At 40.0% G+C, this 26,077-nt stretch overlaps 7 protein-coding genes across 11 annotated transcripts; 3 read left to right on the top strand and 4 right to left on the bottom strand.

Annotated features, from left to right (window-relative positions):
* Positions 1 to 29: 29 nt before the first annotated feature.
* Positions 30 to 5,044, bottom strand: Tmem63 (transmembrane protein 63). The gene is made up of 12 exons (XM_077402179.1): positions 4,534 to 5,044; positions 3,950 to 4,079; positions 3,584 to 3,801; positions 3,207 to 3,486; positions 2,990 to 3,093; positions 2,648 to 2,840; positions 2,417 to 2,531; positions 2,149 to 2,345; positions 1,594 to 1,920; positions 1,186 to 1,461; positions 879 to 1,112; positions 30 to 569 (listed from the first exon to the last, which is right to left on the bottom strand). Exons 1-12 carry the CDS (start codon positions 4,551 to 4,553, stop codon positions 369 to 371), a joined length of 2,295 nt encoding a protein of 764 aa, XP_077258305.1. The 5' UTR covers positions 4,554 to 5,044; the 3' UTR covers positions 30 to 368.
* A 96-nt stretch (positions 5,045 to 5,140) lies between these two features.
* On the bottom strand, positions 5,141 to 9,671 carry Mcph1 (Microcephalin). 2 transcript variants are annotated; one of them, XM_077402174.1, is made up of 6 exons: positions 9,436 to 9,671; positions 7,879 to 9,350; positions 7,197 to 7,803; positions 6,300 to 6,992; positions 5,963 to 6,200; positions 5,141 to 5,889 (listed from the first exon to the last, which is right to left on the bottom strand). In XM_077402174.1, the coding sequence occupies exons 2-6, from the start codon at positions 9,341 to 9,343 to the stop codon at positions 5,626 to 5,628; spliced, it is 3,267 nt and encodes a 1,088-aa protein (XP_077258300.1). In that variant the 5' UTR covers positions 9,344 to 9,350; positions 9,436 to 9,671; the 3' UTR covers positions 5,141 to 5,625. The 2 variants fall into 2 exon arrangements, with proteins under 2 accessions (XP_077258300.1, XP_077258299.1); XM_077402173.1 differs by having other exon boundaries at positions 7,197 to 9,350; positions 9,436 to 9,670.
* Positions 9,672 to 10,329: 658 nt separating this feature from the next.
* On the top strand, positions 10,330 to 12,079 carry Gnpnat (glucosamine 6-phosphate N-acetyltransferase). The gene is made up of 5 exons (XM_077402182.1): positions 10,330 to 10,488; positions 10,771 to 10,891; positions 11,115 to 11,177; positions 11,252 to 11,379; positions 11,448 to 12,079. The coding sequence occupies exons 1-5, from the start codon at positions 10,471 to 10,473 to the stop codon at positions 11,688 to 11,690; spliced, it is 573 nt and encodes a 190-aa protein (XP_077258308.1). The 5' UTR covers positions 10,330 to 10,470; the 3' UTR covers positions 11,691 to 12,079.
* Positions 12,080 to 12,304: 225 nt separating this feature from the next.
* Yata (N-terminal kinase-like protein yata) lies at positions 12,305 to 17,272 on the bottom strand. 4 transcript variants are annotated; one of them, XM_077402177.1, is made up of 13 exons: positions 17,153 to 17,272; positions 16,544 to 16,757; positions 16,233 to 16,379; positions 16,021 to 16,155; positions 15,717 to 15,928; positions 15,466 to 15,556; positions 14,902 to 15,384; positions 14,441 to 14,662; positions 13,927 to 14,179; positions 13,646 to 13,816; positions 13,248 to 13,528; positions 12,616 to 12,730; positions 12,305 to 12,521 (listed from the first exon to the last, which is right to left on the bottom strand). In XM_077402177.1, exons 2-13 carry the CDS (start codon positions 16,655 to 16,657, stop codon positions 12,388 to 12,390), a joined length of 2,358 nt encoding a protein of 785 aa, XP_077258303.1. In that variant the 5' UTR covers positions 16,658 to 16,757; positions 17,153 to 17,272; the 3' UTR covers positions 12,305 to 12,387. The 4 variants fall into 4 exon arrangements, with proteins under 4 accessions (XP_077258303.1, XP_077258302.1, XP_077258304.1 ...); XM_077402176.1 differs by lacking the exon at positions 17,153 to 17,272 and adding an exon at positions 16,857 to 17,073; XM_077402178.1 differs by lacking the exon at positions 17,153 to 17,272 and having other exon boundaries at positions 16,233 to 16,390; positions 16,544 to 17,073.
* Positions 17,273 to 17,323: 51 nt separating this feature from the next.
* Positions 17,324 to 18,553, top strand: LOC143895207 (putative OPA3-like protein CG13603). Its single transcript, XM_077402180.1, has 2 exons — positions 17,324 to 17,642; positions 17,739 to 18,553. The coding sequence occupies exons 1-2, from the start codon at positions 17,501 to 17,503 to the stop codon at positions 18,245 to 18,247; spliced, it is 651 nt and encodes a 216-aa protein (XP_077258306.1). The 5' UTR covers positions 17,324 to 17,500; the 3' UTR covers positions 18,248 to 18,553.
* A 337-nt stretch (positions 18,554 to 18,890) lies between these two features.
* On the top strand, positions 18,891 to 23,153 carry LOC143895196 (GPI ethanolamine phosphate transferase 1). Its single transcript, XM_077402161.1, has 8 exons — positions 18,891 to 19,381; positions 19,600 to 19,820; positions 19,893 to 20,115; positions 20,203 to 20,485; positions 20,740 to 21,187; positions 21,324 to 21,660; positions 21,887 to 22,271; positions 22,473 to 23,153. The coding sequence occupies exons 1-8, from the start codon at positions 19,086 to 19,088 to the stop codon at positions 22,893 to 22,895; spliced, it is 2,616 nt and encodes an 871-aa protein (XP_077258287.1). The 5' UTR covers positions 18,891 to 19,085; the 3' UTR covers positions 22,896 to 23,153.
* Positions 23,154 to 23,267: 114 nt separating this feature from the next.
* Sf3b2 (splicing factor 3B subunit 2) lies at positions 23,268 to 26,077 on the bottom strand. The gene is given in 4 exon segments (XM_077402162.1): positions 23,268 to 23,462; positions 23,558 to 24,608; positions 24,610 to 25,595; positions 25,900 to 26,077. Coding segments are annotated over 3 exon segments (2,103 nt in total). The 5' UTR covers positions 25,593 to 25,595; positions 25,900 to 26,077; the 3' UTR covers positions 23,268 to 23,393.

Raw genomic sequence — 26,077 nt, 5'->3', positions numbered from 1 at the left:
ACTATTATAAAGTAAAGAAGTAAACAAAATTTATATTAAATTAATTATATTAAATGTAATCATTTTCATATACTTATCACAAACTATTAAGTATATATAGGTAATGAATTTATAAATACAATTATAAATGTAAGTAGACAGAGATATTAAAGCAGTATTATGCAATTTTTCTTTTAAATTATACCTAACTTAGCGTGATGTAAGAAATGTTTTAATAATGTACATTATTTGTGCTGTAATTTCCCTAAATTGCGTCAGCTCATTAATATTAATAATTAGAATATACTTCTAAACGGATAACTTTTTAAACAAGTTACAAAGCATTCTGTATTCTTACATATATATCGAGTATAATACAAATACAGATATTAAACTCTCTGTTCGCTGCCATAATTTTGGTAAAGCTTTGGACTTTCTTGTATAGAGGAAGTAGTATTTGTCGGGCTTGGTAAATTCACTTCTGAATTTGAAGCAGTCGATATGGTTTCCTCTGTGGATATCTGATTCTTCCGTAATACTGGTGCCACGAAATTTTGACCAGTCGAGAGGTCCCTTTTTGGTACTGGAGTCTAATGAAGACGATTAAGAATTAATATTCTAAAATTGTACGTTTCTGAAAAGGAGGCTCTGCTAGAATTTTTATCTTTCTTGCTTTATAAGAAGTCATTCTCTTCGTTTAGCTGAATAATTTTAATTTTTGATTACTCACTTATTCTTATAGCACAGAATATTATGTAAAATTTGAATTACAGAATTGAATTCAGGAAAGTAGCTTTCAAATTATAGTATACTGGTATAGATGACTCAATTCAATCTAGTACAACTTTGAACGAAATCTTCAACAGTAGCCTCTCGTGAAGCTATTCAAATTATAATACCTTGGGTTTCGATAGCGGCAATGTAACTCCGGTTACCAGGCCCAGAATACTCGCACAGAGACCAGTGAGTTGCACCGCAGCTAGTGGAGACAGACCACTTCTTACCAGGCCTAAAGCTAAAAAAGCAGCTTGCGCTAAAATTGGCGCAGCTCCCGCAGCACCAACTGCCGCTCCAGCCAGTTGGCCACCACCGATACTCGGTCCGTAAGCGAAGCATAAATTATGCCTGTCCACCTAATCAAGATATATTTTCATTACAGGACATATATCGTCACAATTGCAAGTTATTGTCAAGGTATTAAAGTACCAGATGCTTGACTACAAAATACAGTAGACCAAAAGGAGTGATTAGAGGACACGCCAGACTGTAGACGGTTATCATAGTAAAGACCAGCAGCAACCAGGCATAATGAGCTCCCAATGGAAACTCCCACAGTACCGCTTTCCTAACGTGTATCCTTTCCGCCCGGCTGCGAGCTATACAAAGTCTGAAAGTGTATAGCGCGAGTTCCGGGAACCTGACCAATTCCAATCCACTCCCGAGCAAAGCCGCAGTTATGACGTAATTTACAAAAAGGGCACCCTGCAAATTTTATATTTCTACACTAACAATAAGCCATACGAATGATGTGGCAATAAGGTGGAATTGTGCTCTTATTGAACTAATCTAGAATAAATGCATTAAATGCTAAATTTTTATTGCTAGAAATCTCACCTGATCTGGCAAAAATACACATTCCCATTGTGCCGTATTGTTTCGATCATTTACAGTCCAATCTAGAAATGCTGCGGCACTAGTTAATCCTAAACTAGGTAATATAAGCACCATCAGGAGCAACAGAAGTAACGTTTTTCTCATAACAACACGATTTAAGCTGCTTCGTGTCCAATGCCTCACGAGCAATTCGCATCGCGTAACTAGTGCAGGCATTAGAGCAGCCACACTGACTAACAATACGGTAGGCAGGAAAGAATAAAGTACTGGATCAAGCTCCTTGATCTCTCCAGTAATTGGTAATTTGTTGACAGTTGTCACTATGACCTAAAATTTTGAAAATAAATAAATTAACAACATTACACACATTTTGTATAAATTTTTAAATATTTAAAGAAAATTAAAAAGAGAATCAATCGAAGATTGAAACGTTATTTATTGTATCGAAATGCCATAAGCGTCAGTTTCTTTGCTATATATGTGTTTAAGTGCGTCTTTTTTTTCCTATTTGTAGTTTTTATCGTAATGTGCTCTCGCTGAAAGAAATTGACTTACAGCCGGTGTAGTAAGGAAAAACAATATAAGTCCCAAAGCGCAATTTATTAATACAGCATTTAGATACCAACACGGCCTGGGGATGCTTAGATTTTCCCAAAATATATCTGATGGCATCGGTGCATAATCCACGATCCACTTTATATTCGGCGAGGACCTCAGCTGTTTGCGCAAAGTTTTAGCTGCACCGGGTGTCCCTGTTAATTATAAATTGTCAATTTTCTTATTGATTTAAGAGAGGAAAGGAAACATTGAGTAAATGGAATACCTAAAGTTACAAAAGCAACTCCAAGAGATTTGCTAAGTGCCACATTCTTCTCTTCTTCAACCAGCGCTGTTAGTCGTATTTCCTCGTTGGCGTAGAATTCTTGAGCGTCCACTTGCTGCAAATGCAATGACTTAAATTTTCCGTTAAAGATAATAACTTACATGATAATGCATACAAAGTAATCGATATCACGATCGCGCGTCCATGTTTTATTTTATTGATACAATTTACCTTGGTGCAGCAATGTCCAAGAACCTGACCGCACGGGTAAGGATACATTTTCAAAGGTTCTCTCTTCTTGGCATAACTTTCGCAATATAAACGCGCCTGTTCCACACAATCTCTTTCTGCATCCAGCTTTGAAAGGCGTTTTATATCGTGGGCCAATGTAATGTCCTCCACTGTTAAACCAGGAAATGCTTCTCTGAAAGGATTGTTAATGCGTAAAAACAGCGTACATAAAACAAAAAACAGATTGCTAAAAATTATTTTCAAAATAATTTCTTTTAATATCAGCAACAAATATTTGCTAACGAAAAGTTTACGATTAAAAGAAGGTCCTTTTCTACATACTTGAAATATTCGCTAAGATTCTCAACGGTGCATTGTTGTTTCGGTACATCCGTAATCAATAATGTTCTCGCTACAAATTCTCCAGTAGGCCTGGTATCCCGCACCTATATCCACACACAAGTTCTCATTTGCAATATTACGTAAACGTCACAAAACACATTCATATCTTTTGTATACATACAAAAAAAGGAAATCTATCTTACAACACATGCAATACCTGCTTCAGACGACGTCTCATGACAAATCCACCGACTGGCAGATAAGACAAGAGCAGCACTGTATACACCCAAAGCCCGAAAGACGTGGGCTCCAGATTTGACAGTGTCGTATGACTAAACGTTGCGCTATCTCCCGGCTGCATGCTTCCGTGAAAATTTATCGGCAGAGCTATGCACAGTGACACAATCAGCATCATGATGGTCAATAAGATTAAACAACGGCCGAACATGATATATAACAACCCATCGGGCCCTGCACGTTGTAATAATTCATCGTCCCTGCACGTGTAAGATTATTACGAGCAAATAAGTCACACCGTAGAAATACCGTAATGAGAGACACAAATAAAATATTCCAAGTGCACCGAGTACTAACGTAATTTTAAAAGCGGTAACAATCCACGTGAAAAATCCTCTATCCAGTTGGGAGAGTTGAGAATTGACAGAAGCTTCCATACACAAGGGATCGGTGTCTCTGTTTTCATTAACACCATAGAATAGCTCCATCCATCTGTTGTCGGACTTGTGTAGCAGCGCGAGGCGCCCATAGTTCCACGCTTTCTTACGTAATAAACCAAATAAAATAACTAAAAGCTGTTAACAATAATATTAGCGTTACGTTAGACGCTATAGAGTTTAACTCTCAAAACGACGTCAATATTTTGTACAACGTCGTATATCATTATCTCTTGCTACAACATATGTAACAAATAATAGTAAACGATAGAGATCAAAGTCTTACCAGGAATCCTATTACATTTAGCAACAAGTTCTCGGGTATTCCTGCGTACGCATCTGTGATTATTGTTCTATTGTTCCTGGGAAATGGAATGCACGTGTCCGCGGAAGGAGGAGTATCGCGTTGAACCATGCTGCAATATAAGGTAAATCAAATGTTTGACATATTGTAACGGAGAGCGCTCCTACGACAATGACACGCCGCGTCCGTCATTCTCGGGGGTGCGCGTGCAAATTACGCTCGCTGACAAGCAGTAACGTGGCATAACGGGCAGGGATACGTTAAGATACGATCTATCCATCGAAGAAGCAAGTATATACACACGACCGCAAAAGGTACGCAACGTACTATTCCATTACTCATTACTTTTACTCGCGCGTGTCGAGTGACTTGTCCAGCATTGTCGTTAATTTCACACTGCGCTAGTCGACGTACATATGTCAGTGTACGCGAAAGGCAGTCCGCGGATTGTGCAAACAATGCGAAAAGATAAACGCGATAAGCGGCTGGAAGCCCGAACTCCGAAGCGCGAACGCGCGGGGAAAGAAAAACCAGGTACGGAGTACGGCGCGAATTTCGCCACTCACTTTTCGTACGTGTAATCCATGGTCGGCCGAGTATAGTCGCCGTGACGCGTGAGTCAGTGGGCCGTTAAACGAATGCGAAGGTGCATGTTAGCAAACGCGTGTCAATTTGACACATCGCACACGCCGTGCGTGCCGCTGGCTGTTAGTCACACGACGAAAGTGTCCCCGAGCTCTCGGCCGCTCGGCGTAACCCAACCCTAACCTAACCCGACTCCGTTCTTCGCGTTGCTCCGCATTTCTTCGGACGTATATGTGTATATCGCCGAAATGTCATTACGGGCATACCCACGCGTCCCACGTATGTATATATGTGTGTAGTACCGCGTTCTGTCACGCCAGAAGGAACACGCGTTTTAATTTAGCCAGCCTACTTGTCGCTTTATCGGCTTTATCGAATAATGTTATCTTTAACTGTCGAAATTAGAGTTCCCACAGCAATAATTTTGCGATAAGATTAAACGGCACAGGTGTGTGTGTGCGCGTGTGTATTTTAAAACTTGATAAAAAAACACGATACTCGGAATTTCTCATTGGATTTATCGCAGTTACAACGCGCAAAATCAGATATACTTATTGGGATATGATAGACGAGGTTTTTACAGCAGGATTATGTAAAGAACTGTAATTACAAAATATATCTCTTACATTTGTATACATAATGATTGTGTATATAATGTATGATTTGTGTGTGTGTGTGTGTGGTGACACAAGTAAATATTATGTACCTAAAAAAATATTTAACATTACAGCTCACACTTATTAATGATTAGAAATCTCACTTCATATAATTGTTTTATAAATTGAATTTCTTATTACATAAATCATATAAATACTCTTCATATATAATTAAAAATAAACTGTGATGTAATAACTTAATTTCTGTATCAATAATATGATTTATACTAGACATTATAAAAGTAGAGAGTATATATACATTTCCCACATAATCTCTGCGAGCTGTGTGTGTGACAAAAGATAATTATTTAATATATAAAAGAAAATTATTGTTAATATGTAAGATATACAAATATCTTTTTGTACTATGATAATTATATAAATCTTAAATTTATGATATTTTAAAAAACTGTATTTTTATTTCCGTTGATAAAACTTAGTCAGTTGTAGTTCACCTGTTGTGATAGAATCTATAACCCAGGTTTCCTTTAGGCCATTCGCGTCAATAATAATTTTAGCAAGCTTCGTATCTTCGGTAATATATCCGCCTGCTGTCTTTATAAGTTCCTTAAGCGTGTCACGTGGCACGGTGGTACTGTATCCGACATATATGAGTCCGCACGCGGCGAACAATTCTGGAACGTACGAAGGTCCAAATAATTGTCTGTCTTTCCGATTTTCCTGCAAAACACAAGAACACTCATACAGCACGATACGCGAGCGCATAGATTCACGTCTATCACGCACGTCTTACCTGCACAGCTTTAGAGAAATGTTTCATCTCAAACGTCTCCGGATCCAACCATCCGTTGTTTTCCAAGGATTTCAGAACCCACTCTAAAGGAACGAGCCAACAGCCTCTTATTATTCCACGGAGAAGATTCACCGTACGCACACCCGTACTCACAACGTGAGTCGTCCGTCTTGACACATTCAACTCCACCTCCGCCGTGCCAAGAGATTTGACGATACTCCTCACCAAACTTTTATCCCTACGTGCGAAATAGAATATTGCAATTTCACGTGAAACAACAGTAAAAATTATTTACAGGATTAGAAATGCTTTGAGATGAATTATGGATTATAATTACCCTTTTGATAAACCAGTCGTTACAATGACGATCTTTCGGGATTTGTATTTATTCGATTGCGTAGATATTGTGCGACATTTTACAAAATCATCTAAAGAATCTCCATTTTCTATCAGATGATCTTCTTTGTCCTGTCTATTCCGTTGTAATATATTCAACACGCTTTCGTCGGCAAATTTCTTGACGCAGATCTTCTTGCTGATAACCTTTCTCGGTTTCCGCGTTTTCTTGTTTTCCTTTTTCTTATTTTTAGGTATATCGCAATCACTGTCCGACCACATTCGTTTGCTTGCGGTATCCCGCTTGATACTATTTGTATTGTTCTTCAAACGCATTGACCTTCTTTTCGGAAGCTTTTTCGTCAACCTTTTTTTTCGTTTTCCAGACGTCGATTCCTCAGGCGTATACCTTCTCACCTCTACCGGACTAATGGAATACACTGGAGAATTTGCGTTAAGCGGCAATAATCTTCTTCTGCCCTGATTGACCGGAACACGTTCCGCATTTTGTACAGCTATATTCCTCTTGCCCGTTTCAGACTTTGTTCCACCAGGCACATCTTCTATGACCGTTAATTGGTTTTGAATAATAAAAGGATTCCAGCTAGGTGTATCTTCCAAAGTAACGGTAGTAGTTCCTATTGTTTTTTGTGTTCCAGTCGACATATGCATTTCATTCGAAGCTTTTGAATGCCTAATAACGTAGAAAGTATTAACTTATTTAATAATTAATCTGTATTAAAATCTATACATATCTACATAATGAAATATTAATGTAATAATATAACTATGTAAATCATGCAGTAGTAATATTTATAACAGTAAACGTGGTAAGAATATTTATAGTTCAAAAGTATGTTTTAACACACACATGATTCGTATACATTCATATACTTACAAAGCAACTGACTTAGTTTTATCATTCTCCTCATTATCCATCGAATTTAAGTTGCTGCCACAAGTTGCTGCATCCAAATGTTGCGTCTTGTGTTTTAATTGTGATTTAAATGAAACCGAGCGGCTTATTGGAGACGGAGTTCCCTCGACGTAACTGTAGCTACTTTCGCTGTTACTTGAATTACTTTTATCTTCATCTTTCGTTTTAGAAACACTCAATTTATCGTTACGAGGAATCTGATTTCTCATAGAGATATTTCTTAATCTCTCGATTAAACTAATATTTTCTAAGGAGTCTATGTCATTCGTCTCTTTGTTTTCTTGATGACGTGTTGTTGATGAATATTCCGTATCTATGCTTGAGTGATTTCGATTTTTATCATCCTTATCGCTTCTTCTTTGCCACGTTTTGCGTTCGGAATCTACCGATGTATTCATTTGCAACGACGTTCGAATGGTATTTACGCTTTCGCGTTGATTATTCGAAATTACTGATTCCTTATTAATTACCGCTGTAAAATCTCGATTGGCATCATTCGTTCGGTGATTGACGTTGAATTTCCTCGCTTTGCTAGTTTCGGTCACTGCGTCCAATGAAGTATTCACATCTAAAGATGACCGAATCTTATCACTGCTATCAAATAGAGATATCGTACGTCTCTCGTTTTGATATTTAGTCTTACCGTCGCATTTACGCGTTTGCAACACATCACGTGTCTTTGTAACAGCTGCCGAGTCTTCAATGGATTTGCATAGGTATACCTGCATAGGTATAGCTGTTGTATCTGCGTAGATACTTGCTACGTCCTGATCATTTGCATTATCTGTGCAGGGTAAATCAAAATGCGCGGTGTTATTTTGTACAGTAATTTTGTTCACGTGCTTAACGTCTTCTAGGCCCGATGCATTTTTGCTTCGCTTCGTACTACCTTCTTTGGATTTCTCTTCCTTTCTGTTTCCGTTACAGTTATTTGCATGTAAATTTCTATTTTGCAGAGACACGTGTTCCTTACTCGTACGAATGCCGCCGTAAACTTCCGTCATCTCCATAGATATCACTTTATTCGTCGTGCGTGTGGCACGAGATGTGTCCGCATCATTGTCAATTCCTTTGTCAACAGCCATTGCATCATCCTCGATGAAAGTGGAGCAAACAACGGGCAATCCTATATCTATATTCTGAACAGAGAGTACAGTCGAATATGTGTTGTTATGGCTTTCAAACTGATTTTGCGAACGCAACTTGGATCGCGCTTTGACCAAGCTGAGCCTTCTGTTACTACCGCTTAATATAGGGCTGCCACTTTGACTCGCTCGTCTTAGAGAAAGTAATGGCAAATTTTTCTTCAGAACGATATCATCGATAATTTTACATTTCGTTTGCCCTTCCACCTGCTTGTCATTCTTAACGAACAATCGCCTTTGAGTTAATCTAGATTTATCCACGGTCTTCTCAAGACTTCTCCGTCCGATATTCTTTGACGGTGTAGCAACAATATTGGAGTACCGATCCTTCTTCTGTCGATCGCTCGAAGCGTCAGTATATCGTTCCCCAGGTTCTCGTTCCTTCGGGTGGCGATCAGTTATGTCCAACGTAACTGTTTCGTTTCCAATATTTGGACTGTGTGTACTGCTTGCAGAACGATTTTCCCTATTTCCCAATACCATTGCTGTTTTTACGGACAACTCGTTCTCCTTTTCAAATATTTGTTTAGTCTTGCACATGATGGCGTCTTTCAAACGCTTGCAACTCGTTTCGAGATAGCGTTCCTTGGTGCTTATATCCGTCAGATTTACCGTAAGACGTTTCAATTGTATTCCTTCTTTGATCTGAACGGACATTTCATTGTCGTTATTTATAGTATACTTCTTTGCGTCACTTTCACCTCGCACAACTTTATTGTCGGGATCAGATCGACGATTCTTCTCGTATGTACTTTTGTTTCTCGACAGTCGTCTGACAGTTTGCGCACTGTCCGCCGCTTTTTCATCGTTCTCGACCTCTGTTCTCCGGAGAGATCCATTCCCGGAATCCGTTAGATTTTCGCTATAACTCAAGTTGACTTTCAGAGAACTACGTCGATGCTTGAAACTGTCATCCTCATCGGACGAGTCCAGCGCGTACATCTTTCTTTTACTGATACTCATCGTTGACCTGCATATCACCACGCAAATTGTATTATTATATTATTTATTTTCACATAAATTCGCATTATTATTGTACATAATTGCAGACTTACGTTAAGAACGCCGGTGCACGTCAAAGGGTGAATTACGCTGTTCGATTGTTAAAAAAGAAGTATTTTTACATGATTATTATTGTCGAGTTTTTCTCACGAACAACATTACCGTACACAACAACACGACTGGTCTCATCGTTATTCAAAATATTTATCTTTTTTTGTATTCGCTGGATTGCGCAGGATCGCGGCCATGTTGGCGTCGCGACCATAAACGTAAAAAGATATAGACCGTTTGTTTCAAGATGAGAGTATGAGAATGGTCATGCCCGCGTTTTGGCTGTATGTAAAGATGGAGGATTCACACTGCGTCCGATGTTCGACGTACGACGATCCGACATCCAATAACAGAATTTCTTATTAGAGACAAAAATTTCCTATTGGATGTCGGATCGTCGTACGTTGAACATCGGACGTGATCGGACGCAGTGTGAATCCTCCATAACATACCCGAATCCTGTCGGTATGTGCACGTGTTTGTGGTTCTCTTCCGTGCTATGTCCACGATTTTTTGATTCTCTTTGGAAATAAAACCGATAAATCGTGAGAACCACAAAAACATGCACATACCGACAGGATTCGGGTACGGCCAAAACGCGGGCATGACCATTCTTATCTTTCTCTCTGCAGGTTTCAAGCGTGTAATATTTGAGAAGGGAAAAGGAAGCTGCAAACAGGTTTTCTTCTTTTGAGTTTCCGTTACTTCTCCTTTCTTCTTCTTCGTCTTGGTTTTCTTCTTTTTTCTTCTTTCTTTTCTTCTTCTGTAGTTGGAGCTCTTGATTGTGATTGAGAGAGAGAGAGAAGGCGAGGTTCTCTTTCTTCTAAAAATAAACGTGCGAATTACATCTACATTTCATTACGTTCTCGACGCGATGGGAAATTAGTACGTACTAACTCCGCTGTGCGCGCTGCGAGCGTTTCGGCACGTCAGTCATGAACGGGTTGCGTTGTGTCAGGTGCGATCGGCGTTTGCACGGCGAGAGGTTGATAGTTGATAGGTGAACGTGCGGATCGCGACGGAGTGTGTCGACAAACATGAGCAAAACGCAGCAGGTACATAGAGCATCCATACGTTAGCGTTTTTCTCTCGCGGAACTGAGGTCTCGCGCGTAATAGGCAAACTGCTAATTTCCATCGTTTCTTAACAATTAAAAAAGCATATTTGGAAATATATTGCGAAGAAAAAAAATTTAGCCACGTTACTGAGGAAGAGCTAGCTGATAACAGAAGCGACGTCGTGCTGTCAATTTACGAAAAAAATATAAAACCACGTAATATGTCACGAGAAAAGAAAAAGAAATATAATATGTCGCTTCCTCCGGTTTCATTGCACAGGAAAAGTCCGTCGAAGAGGACGAAATTAATCTCTTCAATCCCGCTATATTGGACAGATTGCCGATATCGCATGTTGCTGGGTTACTCGTAAGACCGCTAAGAAGTACGGATTATGACAGAGGTAATCAAATGTCATACAAATCATACGTCATCGCTACAGAGAGAGACAGAGTAAAGATAATTTGCTATAATCTTCTTTTTTAATCACATATATGTGTCACTCGAACTCTTGTAAATATATTTTTGTATATGTTAATATTAATGTAATTAAGAGATAATGTATAGATTAATATAACATTCAACTCTTCTTTGCGAATAATTCAATTATTTATGAAATCTTGTAGGTTTCTTAGTCCTCCTGTCACAATTGACAGATGTTGGAAATGTCACCAAGGAACAATTCTTAAGTAAGTTTTAAGATCAGAGATTAAATTCTACCGAATAACGAAATTAAACTAATTATTCCTTGTCCTATAATCAGATAGATTCTACAGCATGAAGACTGCTGGCGGTTACTACGTTGTCGTCATTGAGGATGTAAATTCTGGGAAAGTGATAGCATGCGCGTCATTAGTTGTGGAGCAGAAGTTTATTCATAATTGCAGTTTGGTATGTAATTCTCATGCGTGTTTTTCAACGTATAGAGATTATATCCCATATGCATATATCTTTTGTAGCGAGGACGCCTGGAAGACGTAGTGGTTAACAACAATTACAGAGGCAAATCATTGGGAAAATTAGTGGTGACGATTGTAGTGCAATTAGCGCGCTACTTCCACTGTTACAAATTATCTTTGGATTGCGTAGATCGTCTGGTGCCATTCTACGAGAACATAGGCTTCAAGCGGGAAACTAACAATGCTAATTATCTCAATATGCGCTTCCACAGTGAAAATGCCACTGAACAGTCTCATTTATAGTAATTGGCTTATCTACCGATGATCTTATCTATCGGTATAATGGCAATCGGGTACTTGTTCATGGTACAGCGTACATATGAACTGAAATACAACATTACATTGCTAGTTATATTAAAATTTAAAGAACATTTGGATATAAATTGAACACAAATGTTCTTTTATTAAACAAAATGTTGGAAACGTTCGTATGTTCTCTCTATGAAGAAAATCTCATTATTTTACGAAAGAATTTAAGAAGAAATCAATATGCTTTTTTTTTATTTATAAGAGAGAAAATTTATCGTACTAACACTTGCGTAAAAATTAAAAGAAATTATTTTATATATCTTTTTTATCTATTAACATAAGTATCACATAACTGATGTGTACGGGCGCGCGCGCGCGCGTGTACCAATTTTTCGAAAAAATGGGTCCTACATGCGTATAAAGTATACCGTCGCATTATATTGTAGACTGTATAGGTTGTAAAAAAAATAATAATTGTTAAATAAAATAATTAACTTTTGCTTAACATATGTATATTTTTTCATGCATATAATGTTAATAAATAATGGTTGTAGAAAACGTTTTTGGGGATCAACTTCTTTCGTACATTAGATAAGATTTACAGAAAATAGTTTCATCATATTACTTGGAATATTTAATTTGCTTAATGTACAATAGAACGATTAACATACGGAGCATTTACTTGATTCGCTTAAATCTTCTTCGCAGCTGGACTGGCTCGTAATTTCACCGCTCGTTTCGCCTCCATCTGCCTTTGTCTGGCCAACTTGCGCTCTTCTCTCTTCCTTCTTGCTTCTTCGTATTTATTGTTTCCACTAGGAACGCCTACGCGGAAAAAGGGAATTGTTTTTGCAATGACTAATGAAATGAAATTTGTGTATGCACATGTATGTGCTTAGAAATCAAGTCAGATATATACTTGGTTGCTCTAAGGGCTCTAAGGGAACATCTTCGAGAGACTGAAACTCCGAATCTTCCCATCCTATTTCGGAAGAATCGTTTTTGTTTTGAACACCTTGGGTTGTTTCTTCTTCCTGTAAAACACCACAAATGTTCTATACGTTGCTGATAACGGACAACTGAATTATTCTCGTTATCTATTCGCGTATCCATATGTGTACATATATAGGTTGTTCCAAAATTCGTATGACAAAAATTTGTATGGCAACGTTATTTTTACTATTATGTAATATTTAATATTAAACATTTAATCTAAGCATCGTATAACAAAAATATATATTTTTGGCTCGCTCTTTCATTTCCTTTAATGCCTTAATTTAAATGCTATTGAGAGAGAGAGAGAGAGAGAGAGAGAGAGAGAGAGAGAGAGAGAGAGAGAGAGAGAGAGAGAGATATTGAAATATTTTTATTAAATAAAAAAGAACTCGAGATTGGCCGAAAAATTCCGCTGTTATAGATTTTAAGATTTAGAATTTGCGGCCGTACGCTCGTACCCTTCATATCACTCGCATTAACATATCAGGTTAGATAGGATATCCGAGAAGAACCTTGACTTAACACACAAATATAATAAAACGCCAAGTGACAAACCGGTTCTTCCTCAAGGCTGGTCCACTGTTCATTAGCCTTAGGGGAATGGCCGGACGGTGATATACTACTGGCTGGATTCAATGGCATCGATGGCGTAGTGGTGGATTGCTGCTCCATGTCCCCCCAATTATCGGCGTCCCAGCAATCCCAATCGCAATCGGAATTTGTATTTTGAGTGTTTTGCGTATCGTGCTCGTGATCGGGATCGAGGGAAGTCATGCTTGTCGCGCTGCTCGTCGTGGCAGTAGTGCTAGCGCTGCTCTGGGAGCTGCTGGCTTGTTCTAAAACAATTAAAGAAACTATATCACTAATATATCTATATGCTACTAAATAAATTACTTCGGAGTGAAAAAATGTCCATGGACATGAAAGCGCTGGTAAAGAGAATTTATATTAACCTAAGGAAGCGGGTTTATTTAACAAGATCCTAGATGTGCTATGAGCATTTGATGATTTTGGCGTATCTGACTGGCTGCGATAGAATTTCGCCGTAACTGCCGTAACGGCCCATCCGGCCCATGTCGCCGCGGCATTGCTGAGACTGGGTGTCGCAGTATTCACATCCGCCTCTACAAACATTTTAGTGACATTAGATTTCAGAATCTTCTTTCGAAGTTTTCTCAAAGAATAGCCGTTAAGTATCTAATTATGAAATACTAGTGCTATATGCAGTGCTCACCCATTGATTCGCGAAGACCGGGATCTTCAGAGACCGTCTCAAGCTTTGATAAAAAACCTCGGATGATACGGAATGCATTGTCTCGTACACCTTTGTCCACGTCCGTGGTAAGTGGACATAGAGCCGGTAAAATGCGATTTGCGACCTCCTGTAGCAGGAAATATTGCTGCGTTGCGGCCAGAGCCAGTATACTCGCAATTCTGGCTGGCGGAAAAGAATCGCGAGTTCCACGGATAAACGCGCCAATCAATACCTAAAATTACATTTATTAATTGATTTAATAATATTTCATGAATGTGTATTATAAATTATATTATTTTATTAATTTTAAATTGTTTTATTATATATGAATATGGGACTAAAATAGTGTGCCATTTAAAAAATATATAAAAGGTCTATCTCCCCCCTGATCAACAAGAAGACTCTAAAAGAAGAGTAATCTAAAAAAATAAATATGGAAGTAGATATATATTTAAAAAATATTAAGTTGGTTTTTTAAGCAGAAAAAGCCAACCTTCTGCCTTATCTGAGGATGAAGATGTTGAGCAATTTTTCCGAGGCAAACTGTGGTATTTGTGCGAATACCGCCTTGCTCGTCTTTCGACTGAAGTTTTGCAAAGTATCTTAAAGTCTCGACATTAAGATTATTATAATCTAACTTTGGTGCTAAATGTACGACCGATCTTATCGTTTCTTCCCTGATTGCCGGGTTTGTGTCGAGGAAGCCCCTTGCTACCTGCAAAGAATATATATTTAACATATATTAAAATAATCTTATATTATTATTATTATAGAGAGATATTATGGCGAACGTAATTAATTAGTATTATTGTAAAAAATTATTGATTTATAAATTCAAAATTAAATATATTTACTGAAAACTTTATAAAATCGTTAGAGATATAAAATTACCATACTATTTTCATTATAATATAAACAATTGATAAAGTCTAATAGCATCCAATAAAGCTTTACCTGGGGAAAAATAGCTTCGTTAACGGTAGCTGATTGCAAGTGATCGACGAATCGGTCCAATTGTTGCAGCAATCGTAATCTCGTCGCTCTGTCGTTCGACGCGAATAACTTAACAACACAGGGCACCACGCGACGCTGATACTCAGCGTCAGGTAACTGAGAACCCAGCTGCAATAACGGCGGTAACACAGCGCTTCCGGCGTCCCCGAATTCGAAAGCGGCTAATAATTGCGGCAAGATCTTGTACCTGCCGACACCTTCGGGAAACGAATCCAATTGTGCCGCTAATTGCGAGAAGAATCGTCCTTTCTCGCCCCTTTCCTTCATCTGGATTTCCTCCAGGAACAAAAGAGCGTCAACAAGATTGTTCTTAAAGAAGCCGCCGTTACTGCGACAACGCGCTATCACGTCCGCGGGATTTGGTCTTCCTTCTGGATTAGTCCCTACCAGCTCTCGATACACCGTTATTATTTGCTTCGGAATCTTCAAAAATAAAGGGTGTTTATGCGCATTACGAAATTACGATTTGACAGGAAGACGGCATAAAACAAGCAGAAAACTTACTTGACCTGTGACCTTGAGTTGCGAAGTATTGTTAAATATGCCATTGTACGTTTCCCAAATCAGACAGCCAAGTCCCCACATGTCAACTGAGCTATTTTTTATTCATTTATCAGTTTCATATATTGCTAATATTAAATCCAAATATTTGTAAACTCCCCCCGCGCTATATCGTATCGTCTCTATCGCATCTCTGTTACGTCTACGATTATATCGCTAAGTTTGAATAAAATTAATATACTAATATCGTTTACCATTTAGTCGCGAGTTTTGCGCCTTCCTTAGCCTCTGGCGGTTGATACACTTGGAAAGTAGAAGGCAAAAATTTGTACGATGCATCCACAGCTGTCATGTATTCAACTCCACCGAGTTTCCATTCGCCGCTCTCTTCGTTAACGAACACTGTCCACAGATTGACATTATTATGCCGTAAATTCCCGTCGTTATTTAAGAAGTTAAGTGCCCTCTGCCATCAAATTGAACACGTATTACAGATCTCTCTCTTTCCGTTGCTCAAAAATCTCTGATGTCGACGTACGACGTTTCATTTATACATACCGTAATTTGAAATATGCCCCAGGAGAAGTACAATTCCTTCTTAGACTCATTCTCGGAATTGCATTTTTGCATTTCGATCAAGCGATTATACAACGGCTCCACGCGCTCTGTGGCTAAGTAAACCATTTTGTCAGTCTGGAGTAACGAAACACAGATTACGTCTTTGTGCAAAGAGCCATTGCACCGCCACTGCAAGTCGATATAACTCATACCTCGAGACTGTCAAGATACGCAAGTATACTCGGATGTCTAAGCGTCTTGAGTCTTTTCACAGCCGCGCGGGCAATGTCCAGCTGCTTCTCTCCTTCGTTTTTAACGTCAAAGACGAAAACCGAAACGTCCTCGCCCGTCGTGGTGCCCTGCGGAAGATCTTGCAAGGATAAAAATAATATTTTTTTTCGCCGATAAGTTGGAAAGATGGAAGAACTTTTGCCACCGCTGATCAATCGGTTGTAATAAATTAGTGAAATTAATAAAATACGGTGTACTTCGGTGCTACTATTCCCGCAGCTAATCGAATTACCTTTCTCCTAGCCCTGTGTATCGTCCAAATACTCTTGGTCTCCAAACCTGGGATAGGCTCCCCGATGTCGTACGGGAAATCCTTGGCGGGATCTCTCGAGAAGAAGGACCACATTGTGGGGCTGTATACTTTTATCCGCACATACAGACCGCGCTCAACCCAGGCTCAACCCTCAAAGTGACGTATCATTGGCACTGACAGCGGCGCGTCAGAACTGTAAAAGTATTAAAAAGTCACCGCGCTGCAAACGTACATACAGACACTTGGTGGAAAAATAATCAATTCGTGTGACGTGGCTCTATTGTACAATAACCTCGTTCTCCGATTCTCTGTCATTCAAACAAGTTGAAATATAATTCCACGCAAACGCGAGGTGGAGGTTAAGTGGCGAGGAAAAAAAAACCCAATGAACCAATGAACCCGAATGAGTTTTTGGTCGAACAACGAAAAACGGAACGAGGAATTGGAATCGCGTCCACCCAGGGAACGCTACGTGCGATCGTATATCTCTCTCGTAGCGCGTTGCGTTCCGTCACCGTCACTGTCCGAAGTAAATTCTCGTCTAACGAGATAACGGAAGGATAAATCGATCTGACGGAAAAGACGAACACATCACTTTGCTCGATCTGTCAAGAATGCTCCTTGGATGTTATGTTTTTTTTTTTTTATCGTTATTTCTTTTGGCGCGAAACACCGCGTGCGAGATCTCGATTTGGGCAAATTTTCATGAATCAGTTAAATTTCCGGCCGAGCGACGTTGCTTTCTCTGTCTCTCACCGCCATTGGCTGATCCACCTGCATACTGCATCCTCGCGGCCTCGTACTCGTACTCCTCGTAGCGATCCGTTATCGTTCGCGAAGATCTACGGCGATGGTGGAGTTCGCCCTCGACCTGGCAGGTATCTGCTGACGGAGAAAAATATGCTTTGCAACGATTAGACCGGATGAGACGACGCGATGGCGATCGGTGTATTTCCAGCCCTCAAATTGGGCGTGCTGTTTGTCAAACAGATCAGTAAACCTCTAGCCAAGTTTATTGTCAATCAGGCAAAGAGTCATCCTATTTTCAGAACTTATTTCATCATACCGCCCGCTCAGTGTGAGTGTACTTTTGATCTTTTTTTCACGCGATACCCCGAAGTTTATTATTCGTACGATTGTAACGTGTGATTGTCATTGTTTTGCATATTTACAGTTTATCATTGGGCAGAAGTGAAAGGGAAGATGTACGTCATGAACCTCGGTAAGCCTACGAAGGTCGCCAAGTTGAACGAAGCTATGGCGATTGATTTGGGCGCCAGTCTGATTAGCGAGTTCATTATCTTCAGCGTGGCCGGGGCATGTGTGATACTGGAGTACAACAGGCAAGTCGTAAAAGAGGCGAAGAGAGAAGAGGTCCGTCAGACGCAGCTACAGAAGTTCACGGACGACATTCAAACGTTGCATAACGTTACGTTGCAACAGGAAGCGCAGATCAATTATCTGCTGAGTGCGGTCAACGAGTTAGCGAGGCACGCGAAGCACAAGTTACCCGAGCCAGTTTCGTGGCAAGTGAATAATAACAATAATAGGGAGGACGACCCGAAAAAGAATTCTAATAAAAATAGCAAAAGCTCAACGGAAGCAAACACGGACGGCACGTCGTTGATAGCGCGCGCTATAGTGTATTATAACGATGAATTGAAAGGCGATAAGCTGAGCTAAGCGACGTTTTATACTTCTCTTTGAGACGTATGTAACTTAAAGATACCTTGAAGATATTACAGATGTTGCAAACTGGTGCTGGAATTAAAACAAGATACATTCGCAACACGGGAATGTACGCAACAAAATTTTTTTCCGCGTTGCGCGTCGCAAAATCCACGTTTGGATTGCGATTAACTTGGTCTAGTCCCGAGCAAGGCTTTAGATACTTATTTCTTCCGTAAAAAATGCATTATTCTGTCATGTATCTAGCTAATTTTTAAATAAATGTAGATATGGGTGATAAATAAAATTTACGCAGAAAGATTTGTACTATATCAGTTTTTTCCATATTGCATTATTTAGTTATTTATTTTTACATAATTAATGTGTGTATATTATTGCACGAAATAGTGATAATTATTTAGATAAAATTAAGACTTGGAATATTTGTAAATTGTAGATGTTTAATATTTTAATACATTTTTTATTAAAATTAAAAAGCGACGTCGATAATTTACCGATGGCCGACTATATTTTTAATTTTTTTTATGCATATATCAACAGTTGGTAAGTTATCAACGGTAAGTTACGAGCATCCGAGATTTTTGTATTGTATAATATATACATATATATGTCATAGTTTCAATAATTCACCCCTTATGCATAGAAAAGGAAAGATAAAGACACGAGGGTGTACAAAGCACGATGAAATACGAATATAATATTTTTATTCGATATTCCAAATCGATTTATACATTTCTGACGTGGTGTTACTGGCGTTGCACATATACTGTGTTGCGCGTTGAAGCTCGACAGCTCGTCCGTCTCAATCCTGCAAGTTTTAAAACTATTAAAGATGTTTATGAATAGGAAAAGGTTATCAGATACCACGGATTGTGAATCGTCCGATCCGGGAAAGTGCAAGGAACCATGGGTTGAAACGGGCAAAAATTATCTATTTGTTTTATGGGGGTTAACAATGCATTTAATTCTGTTGTGGGGTGTGTTGGACGTTAACTTTCATTCGCCTATTATTGGAGGACTGCCAGTTGTACCGGCGCCCAGTGGACCACCGGCCAAAAGACTGTTGCTTTTCGTGGCAGACGGCCTGAGGTTTCAAACGTTCATAGAAAACCCACCGCCTTATCTCAGGTATTTTACAAAATTTGGTCTCATTATTCAAGGACAATGATGCATAATTAATAACATTATCGATCAGTTTAGTTTTATCGACGTTAATTATGTATTTAATAAAAAGCTTAGCGAATTTAATCTAGATATTAATAAGAATATTATGGTAATTTATTGAATTTTTATTTTAATACTTATTTTATATATTTTTTTTAAACAAAATAAATGCTTGCTTTTAGGGATGCAATGAAGAATAGGGGTGTTTGGGGAATATCTCACACAAGAGTGCCTACAGAATCGAGGCCAGGGCACGTCGCACTCGCCGCAGGCTTGTACGAGGATCCCAGTGCCATCTTCAAGGGATGGCAGGAGAATCCGGTGGACTTCGATTCTATCTTCAATCAAAGCCATGCAACTTGGGCTTGGGGCAGTCCAGATATAATACCGATATTTGCAAAAGGTATTTCAGAAAGAAACGGCAGCATTGATTTTCGTTGCTTCTCACGCTTATTTTGAAATTTCGAAAAGATAGGTAGCGCACAAAATGTCCATGGGCGGAGTTATCCATCTGCGTGGCAGGATTTCGACGCAAACAGTAATCAGACGACAAGACTGGACTCCTGGGTGTTTGACGCTTATTTAGAATGGCTGCAATCTTCAGTAGCCGAGACGGTGAAAAATCAGAACGGAATCATCCTGTTCTTTCATCTGCTCGGATGTGATACTCTAGGACATGCTAAAAAACCACATTCCAGGTATCCGAGATTTGTTTTAGATCATCATGTGTATAGCTGTTTTCTAAGTATTAAGATTTATTGGTAAAAAGAAAATCTTGAGAACAGAGAGTATACGGAAAATATGAACTACGTCGATCAGAGGATTGAAGAGGCTGTGAACGTGACGGAACACTTTTTTGGGAAGGACACCGCTTATGTATTCACATCGGACCACGGAATGACCGATTGGGGATCTCATGGAAGCGGTTTGCCAACCGAGACTGAAACACCTTTAATCGTTTGGGGAGCGGGAATAAAATCAACTGGCTTTCGTCAAGATGTTGAACAAGCGAGTATAACTCCCTTGATAGCATCTCTAATAGGAATTCCTATCCCTACGAATAACGAAGTAAGTATTTACGTAACATATTTCGTGTGAAAGAAATGTGATATTCAATATGTAAAGAAATATACAGAGAACATTTTAGTTTATTTTTATTGTATTATTTTATATATTTGTTTAATTTACGTGTATAATTAAAAGTAAAACATAAGAGATTTTAATAGAATGAACTACACACACAGTTTAAAACAATTTTAATATTATTTAATATACATATGTATATATTGTATAAAATATCTGCTCTTGAAATACTTTTTTAGGGTGCGCTACCATGGCAGTATTTTGATATAAATTATCACGAATACCTCGCACGTTCTTTGCTCAGTAACGTGAAACAGCTTGCGCATCAAGTAACCGGAAATCGTGCGGTAAATTGTGAAAATATGGACCACGTCGACTGGCGAGAGACACAGATAAAAGAAAAAATTCGTAAAGCCGAACAACATCTCGGTAGAAGAAATGTGATGGCAGCAATTCGAGTTGGTCACGAAGCAATTAGTTTCAGCAAGGAAGCTTTGTCGTATTTCAGACAATATGAACGAACACGATTTTTAATATGTTTATCGATAATGTGGCTTGGCTGGATAATAATATTATTCATGAAAATAAGTGGAGTAGTAAAGCGTGAATATGTGCGAACTTCTCTACTGCGATTAATGAACGTCGGATTTGCAAGTCTATTGATAATAACGCTGATTAGACATATAAGTGAGTAATCACTTTTGAATGAAATGTATTAAGTTAATGCAAACGATATTGTAGCTCTTGCAATAATTTCTATGTCAAATCACTGATTTCACTTGAAACACGGACATTTCATTCGTGCGTTAATCTTTGCTTACAGTGTCCAATTGCAGCAACTGGAGATTACCGTACTATGCGTCCTTTGCCATAATATCTGCATGGCTTGCCGTTAATACTATAATGACATCGATGCCTGTATTTTCAGAAAGGAGCACATCGGATCTATGCATAGACATTGGAGGCACGCTGGTACTACTGGTGTTGCTATTTGTTGGATTAACGTATAGATTTGCTTTCAGCATAGGAATATTATTACTCATGTTGATACGGGCAGCAAAGTCAGAAGATGTACCAGCTTCTGTGATTTGGACGTCGTTAGCACTGTGCCTGTTTCCGTTACTGCCCGTCGTGGAGCCAGAACCACGTGTTTATATCGTGTAAGTCTACCTCTCGAATGGTGATCGAGTCAGACACTCAAAATTATTTTAATTAAAAAGGGAATATCAATCAGATTCCTAAAAAAAATTTCCCCTTTTCTCTTTCTAACTGGTGATATTGAAAAAGGCTATAATGAATAAGACAGGAATTTTGTTTAAGAATTTAATTCTTATACGTCTTTGATTTTTTATCTCGATGACCCAACATTTTCCTTATCGATTTCAGGATAATTGGCGTGTGTGTCGTAGCAATAGGGATAGTGATTATCAATGAGCTGTCACGAAGTCAGAAAATAATGGAAATTCTACGTTTAGTCATTACAAGTCTTGTATATATAGAGATTATTGATGGTCGACATTGGATGTCATGGATTATCTTGCTGACCACGCCATTATGCATTTGGTATTATCCAATAGAGACCAAGAAAAGAATGCTGGGCATAATGCTCGGATTTTTCTGCCCTTTTACGTTATTGTCGGCATCTTACGAGTCAGTCTTTTTCGTGACTCTTACAATCAACCTAATTTGTTGGTTGGAAGTTACTTCAACTACCTCAAGGAGCTTAAGAGAACGGAAGATCACGGAAGACTTGATCAAGGCGGCGTTTTTTGTATCCTTTTATCATCTTTTGAAAAAAAATCTTAAATGCCGTAAGATTTTCTGTTAAGAATGACTGATATATATATTTACACTTGGATTAATTAAACATAATTAAATCAGAGAAAAATAGAGCGTTAACGAAGTAATTTTGTAACACTTTTGATACAATAGACAACCATTACTTATATATATCCTTAACATCTTTTTATAGATGTTGTATGTATTATTGTGCTTCTTTGGCACGGGAAACATGGCGAGCATCAGTTCATTCGATCCGTCCTGGACGCGCCACTTCGTCACCGTTTTCTCCCCATTTCTAATGACGTCTTTGATACTCCTGAAACTTAGCATTCCTTTGATATTAGTGGGATGCGCGAGCTATTCTTTAGAATCGGAAGAGTGTAAAAAGCCTATCTCTTTAGCTGTTCTCTTTTTAGGCGATTGTTTATCACTGCCTTTGATGTATCGTGTCACGCCGTATGGCAGCTGGCTCGAAATCGGTAGCGCTATCAGTAAATTCGTTATTACTATCTCTCTACCTTGTCTCTTTGTATCGTTGCGATGTCTTTCGCGTCCGCTTATGAAAGTGGGTTTTGGAGTCGGCCTACTATCTCAAAAGAAGCATATCGTGTAGATTTTTTTTATATAATTATGAAAGTGCGTTTAATTAATAACTGTTTCGAAACATCCGTCTATCTATATAATGTGTTTGTTATTGTCATTACATTGAAATATGTGTTTTAACTAAAGAATTGAACAAATACATCTCTGTGTGTGTGTGTGTGGATATTTATATATTCGACTGAAGTCTACATTCTCTTATGTAATGTGTTTGTATTACATAAAAAAATAGATAATTATATTTATTGGAAAATATATGCAATCGTCCGTATTATTATTATTAATTTATCATTTTTATACACAGTTGATTCGACTTTTCTATTAATCACTCATATATACCACGTGTAAATATGAAATATAAAAGGTAAATATAAAAAGTAAAATTTTTAAAAGGTATAACTATCTCATTGTCAAAATAATATATTAAGCCTAATTTTTTTTTGCTCTATGTCAAACAATTTAATTCCTATATAATACAGTATGTACATATAATTGGAGAGAAATAATACATTTAAAATTTGAACTCTTTATACTTCTTAGATGTCTTTGTATCCTGGATCTGCTGGCGTTTGCGTTTGCTCTGCAACAGAAATAGAAACGATATAACTCAAAATTGACGTAATAACAAAATAATTTAATTCTAGTTGAGAATGAAATCTATTTATATATATGTACCTTCTGCCGTTGTACGTGATCTACCACCATATCCGATACATCTTCTCTCTGATTCGCTCGTCTGGACCTCATTGTCTCCTCGTATCTGGTCGCCATTGCCTCGGAGTCAAGGTCCAACTCGCTAGGATCCAGGGTCAATTCCACCGCGCCGTCCTTCTCCGCTCGTGCGTCGCTCGCGCTGCCGCTGACGGCACCGCGACGCGCGGCAATCACGGACGGTGGCGCTTGGCCACCTGCCGCACCCGTCATATCGTACACGTGGGTGCTACCCATCGTACTGGCACCTAGACCTTCCGTGCGTCGCTCCTGCAGCACCGTGTAGAGCGCGGGAGTGTCACCGCCTTCCATCTCGCTCTCGATCTTCTTCTTCCTCAGCTCGATGGTCTCCGGAGTCTCCAAGCCCGCCGGGATCGACGCGATGCCGCTCGGCGTGATCAGGCCCTCGGCGCCGAGCGTGACCAGTCCGCTAGCGTCGCCGTCTTCCTTTCCTTCGCCCTCGCCACCTTCGCCGCCCTCCTCACCGTCCTCGTCCTCCTCCTCGTCGCCCGACGACTCCGACTCGGGCTCGCCCCACATCCCCCGATCTATTTCCTCGTCCATCGCGTCCGCGCCGGAAGTGCGCGATATGCCGAATACATCACCGTACAGCGGCCGTCCCGTTTCGTCTACCGGTGGCTTTCCCCATCCGCCCGCGTGATAGCCGAACGCGCAACCCTCTGGAATAGATGCGTTCAGGCCGGGTATTTTGAGATTTGGATAACTCGGCGGCGGGCCGTAACGCTGCATAGCGATGAGCCAAGGTGGCGGTACTTTCTGGCAATTCGGTCCCACGGGCATCCCCAAAGCTGTACGCAATTCGTCCGACAATTCTCCCGGCTTCTTCTCCTTCAGGCGCGTCTCGAATTCCTTGCCCTCGTAATAGAGATCGCCGTGGATCGTCATGCGCGGTTTCGTCTGCCACTTGAAGAACGCGTCGTGCAACTTCTGATAGTCGATGTCGATCTTGCCCAGTTTGGGTCGCGCTCGCTCCCGCATCTTCGCCTTCAGCGAAGTCGTCGCGCTCCTGCAAGCTCGCCCTCATCTCGGTGACGCCGGTGCGCTTTACTAACTCCGGTAGATCGAAGGGCGGTTTCTCTATACCGCGTTTTCCCTGAAGATACTTACGCTTGAAGCACCAATGCCTCGGTACCGGAACCGTGTTTCGGTGAGCCTTCAATTGCACAAGCAGCTTCGGATCTCGCGCGGTAACGTCGTGCATCTCCACGACATCCGGACGACCTACCAGCTGCTTCAGTTCCGCCACGCTCAGCCGCGTCAGTCTTTTGAGTTTACGCTTGGACAGACGCGGCGCCCCGTTCTCCCCGGTGCCCTGTTGCTGCTGTTGCTGATTCGCCTCGTCGTCAAAGTCGTCCAACAACGGCACCTTGCTCGGAATCTCGGTGCCGGCGGTTCGTATATTTGTTACCGGCGGATACTGGCCGACAGGCTCGCCCTTATCAGCTGCATCGTTCGGACTCGGTTCCGGCTCCACCAGCTTAAACGCCTCGAAGACTCGAACAAATTGCCGGTACATGGGCTCCAAGTCATTTATGCTTGGGATCTCCTATACATACTCTATCTCTGGCACAGCTTCTTTCGTCACGGCCTCCTCCGCACCATCCTTCTTCCGTTCGGAATCCTTCTTCTCCGCGTTGTGCCTCTTTCTCTTTGACTTTTTCTTCTTTTTCATTTTGCTAGATTTGGATTCCATTTTCTCCGCGGTCGGTTCCGGTCCCATCGCGACATCCTCTATCCGAGGAACGTCCTCGCCGTCGTCCTTCGGTGATTTATTCACGGAAACAACGGTGTCGTTCGGATCACCGCCCACTTCTTTAGCTCTCTCGGTTTTAAGTGCCAAAGCTTGCTCCAAAGCGGCCGGTAGTTCGACAGGGCCGCCTTCTCCATCCCCGACTTCGTTGTCAACATTCTGATTTTGCAATTCCGACGGCGGATCCACCTTCAAGCTCAAGAGGCTCGGCAGGGTCTTGGTGTCCATATACTGAAACAAAGAAGATCGTGCTTAAGATAACATTCAACTATAACCAAAAGAGAGACGGACCAGAGACAGAGGTATGTTTACAGTTCGAACAGTAACAGTTTACTAGTTTAAGACACTTTGTCCTGTGTTTAAGGGAGAGGAGTTTTAGTGGGTGCAAGCCCCACGCGTACCCCGGGTGGCCGGCCCCCGGGAATACGCGAGGTATATCTCCTCTTCCTCCGAGGAAAAAAAACAACACAGTTTACCAGCGTAACCTAAAAGACGTGAGATAGGCGAGACACGACGTTTAAATGTATCCTCTTACCCGCAACTGTGTCCAGCAGATGTATGACAAATGCGTGTATGTACGTACGCCAACACATCCGTAGTCCTTATTAATCCTTACTTTTCACTAAACATTAAATAAAACTCCCATCCCGGCAATTTACTACTTTTTACACGACCCGTAAACGGACACAAATCACTGCAAATCACGAACGACG

The sequence above is a fragment of the Temnothorax americanus genome, unplaced genomic scaffold, assembly GCF_048541705.1.
Source record: "Temnothorax americanus isolate GAGA-0224 unplaced genomic scaffold, ASM4854170v1 Scaffold15, whole genome shotgun sequence".
NCBI classification, from domain to species: Eukaryota; Metazoa; Arthropoda; class Insecta; order Hymenoptera; family Formicidae; genus Temnothorax; species Temnothorax americanus.
The sequence above is the reverse complement of the archived record's forward strand: the minus strand, read 5'-3'. Positions and strand labels throughout refer to the sequence as shown.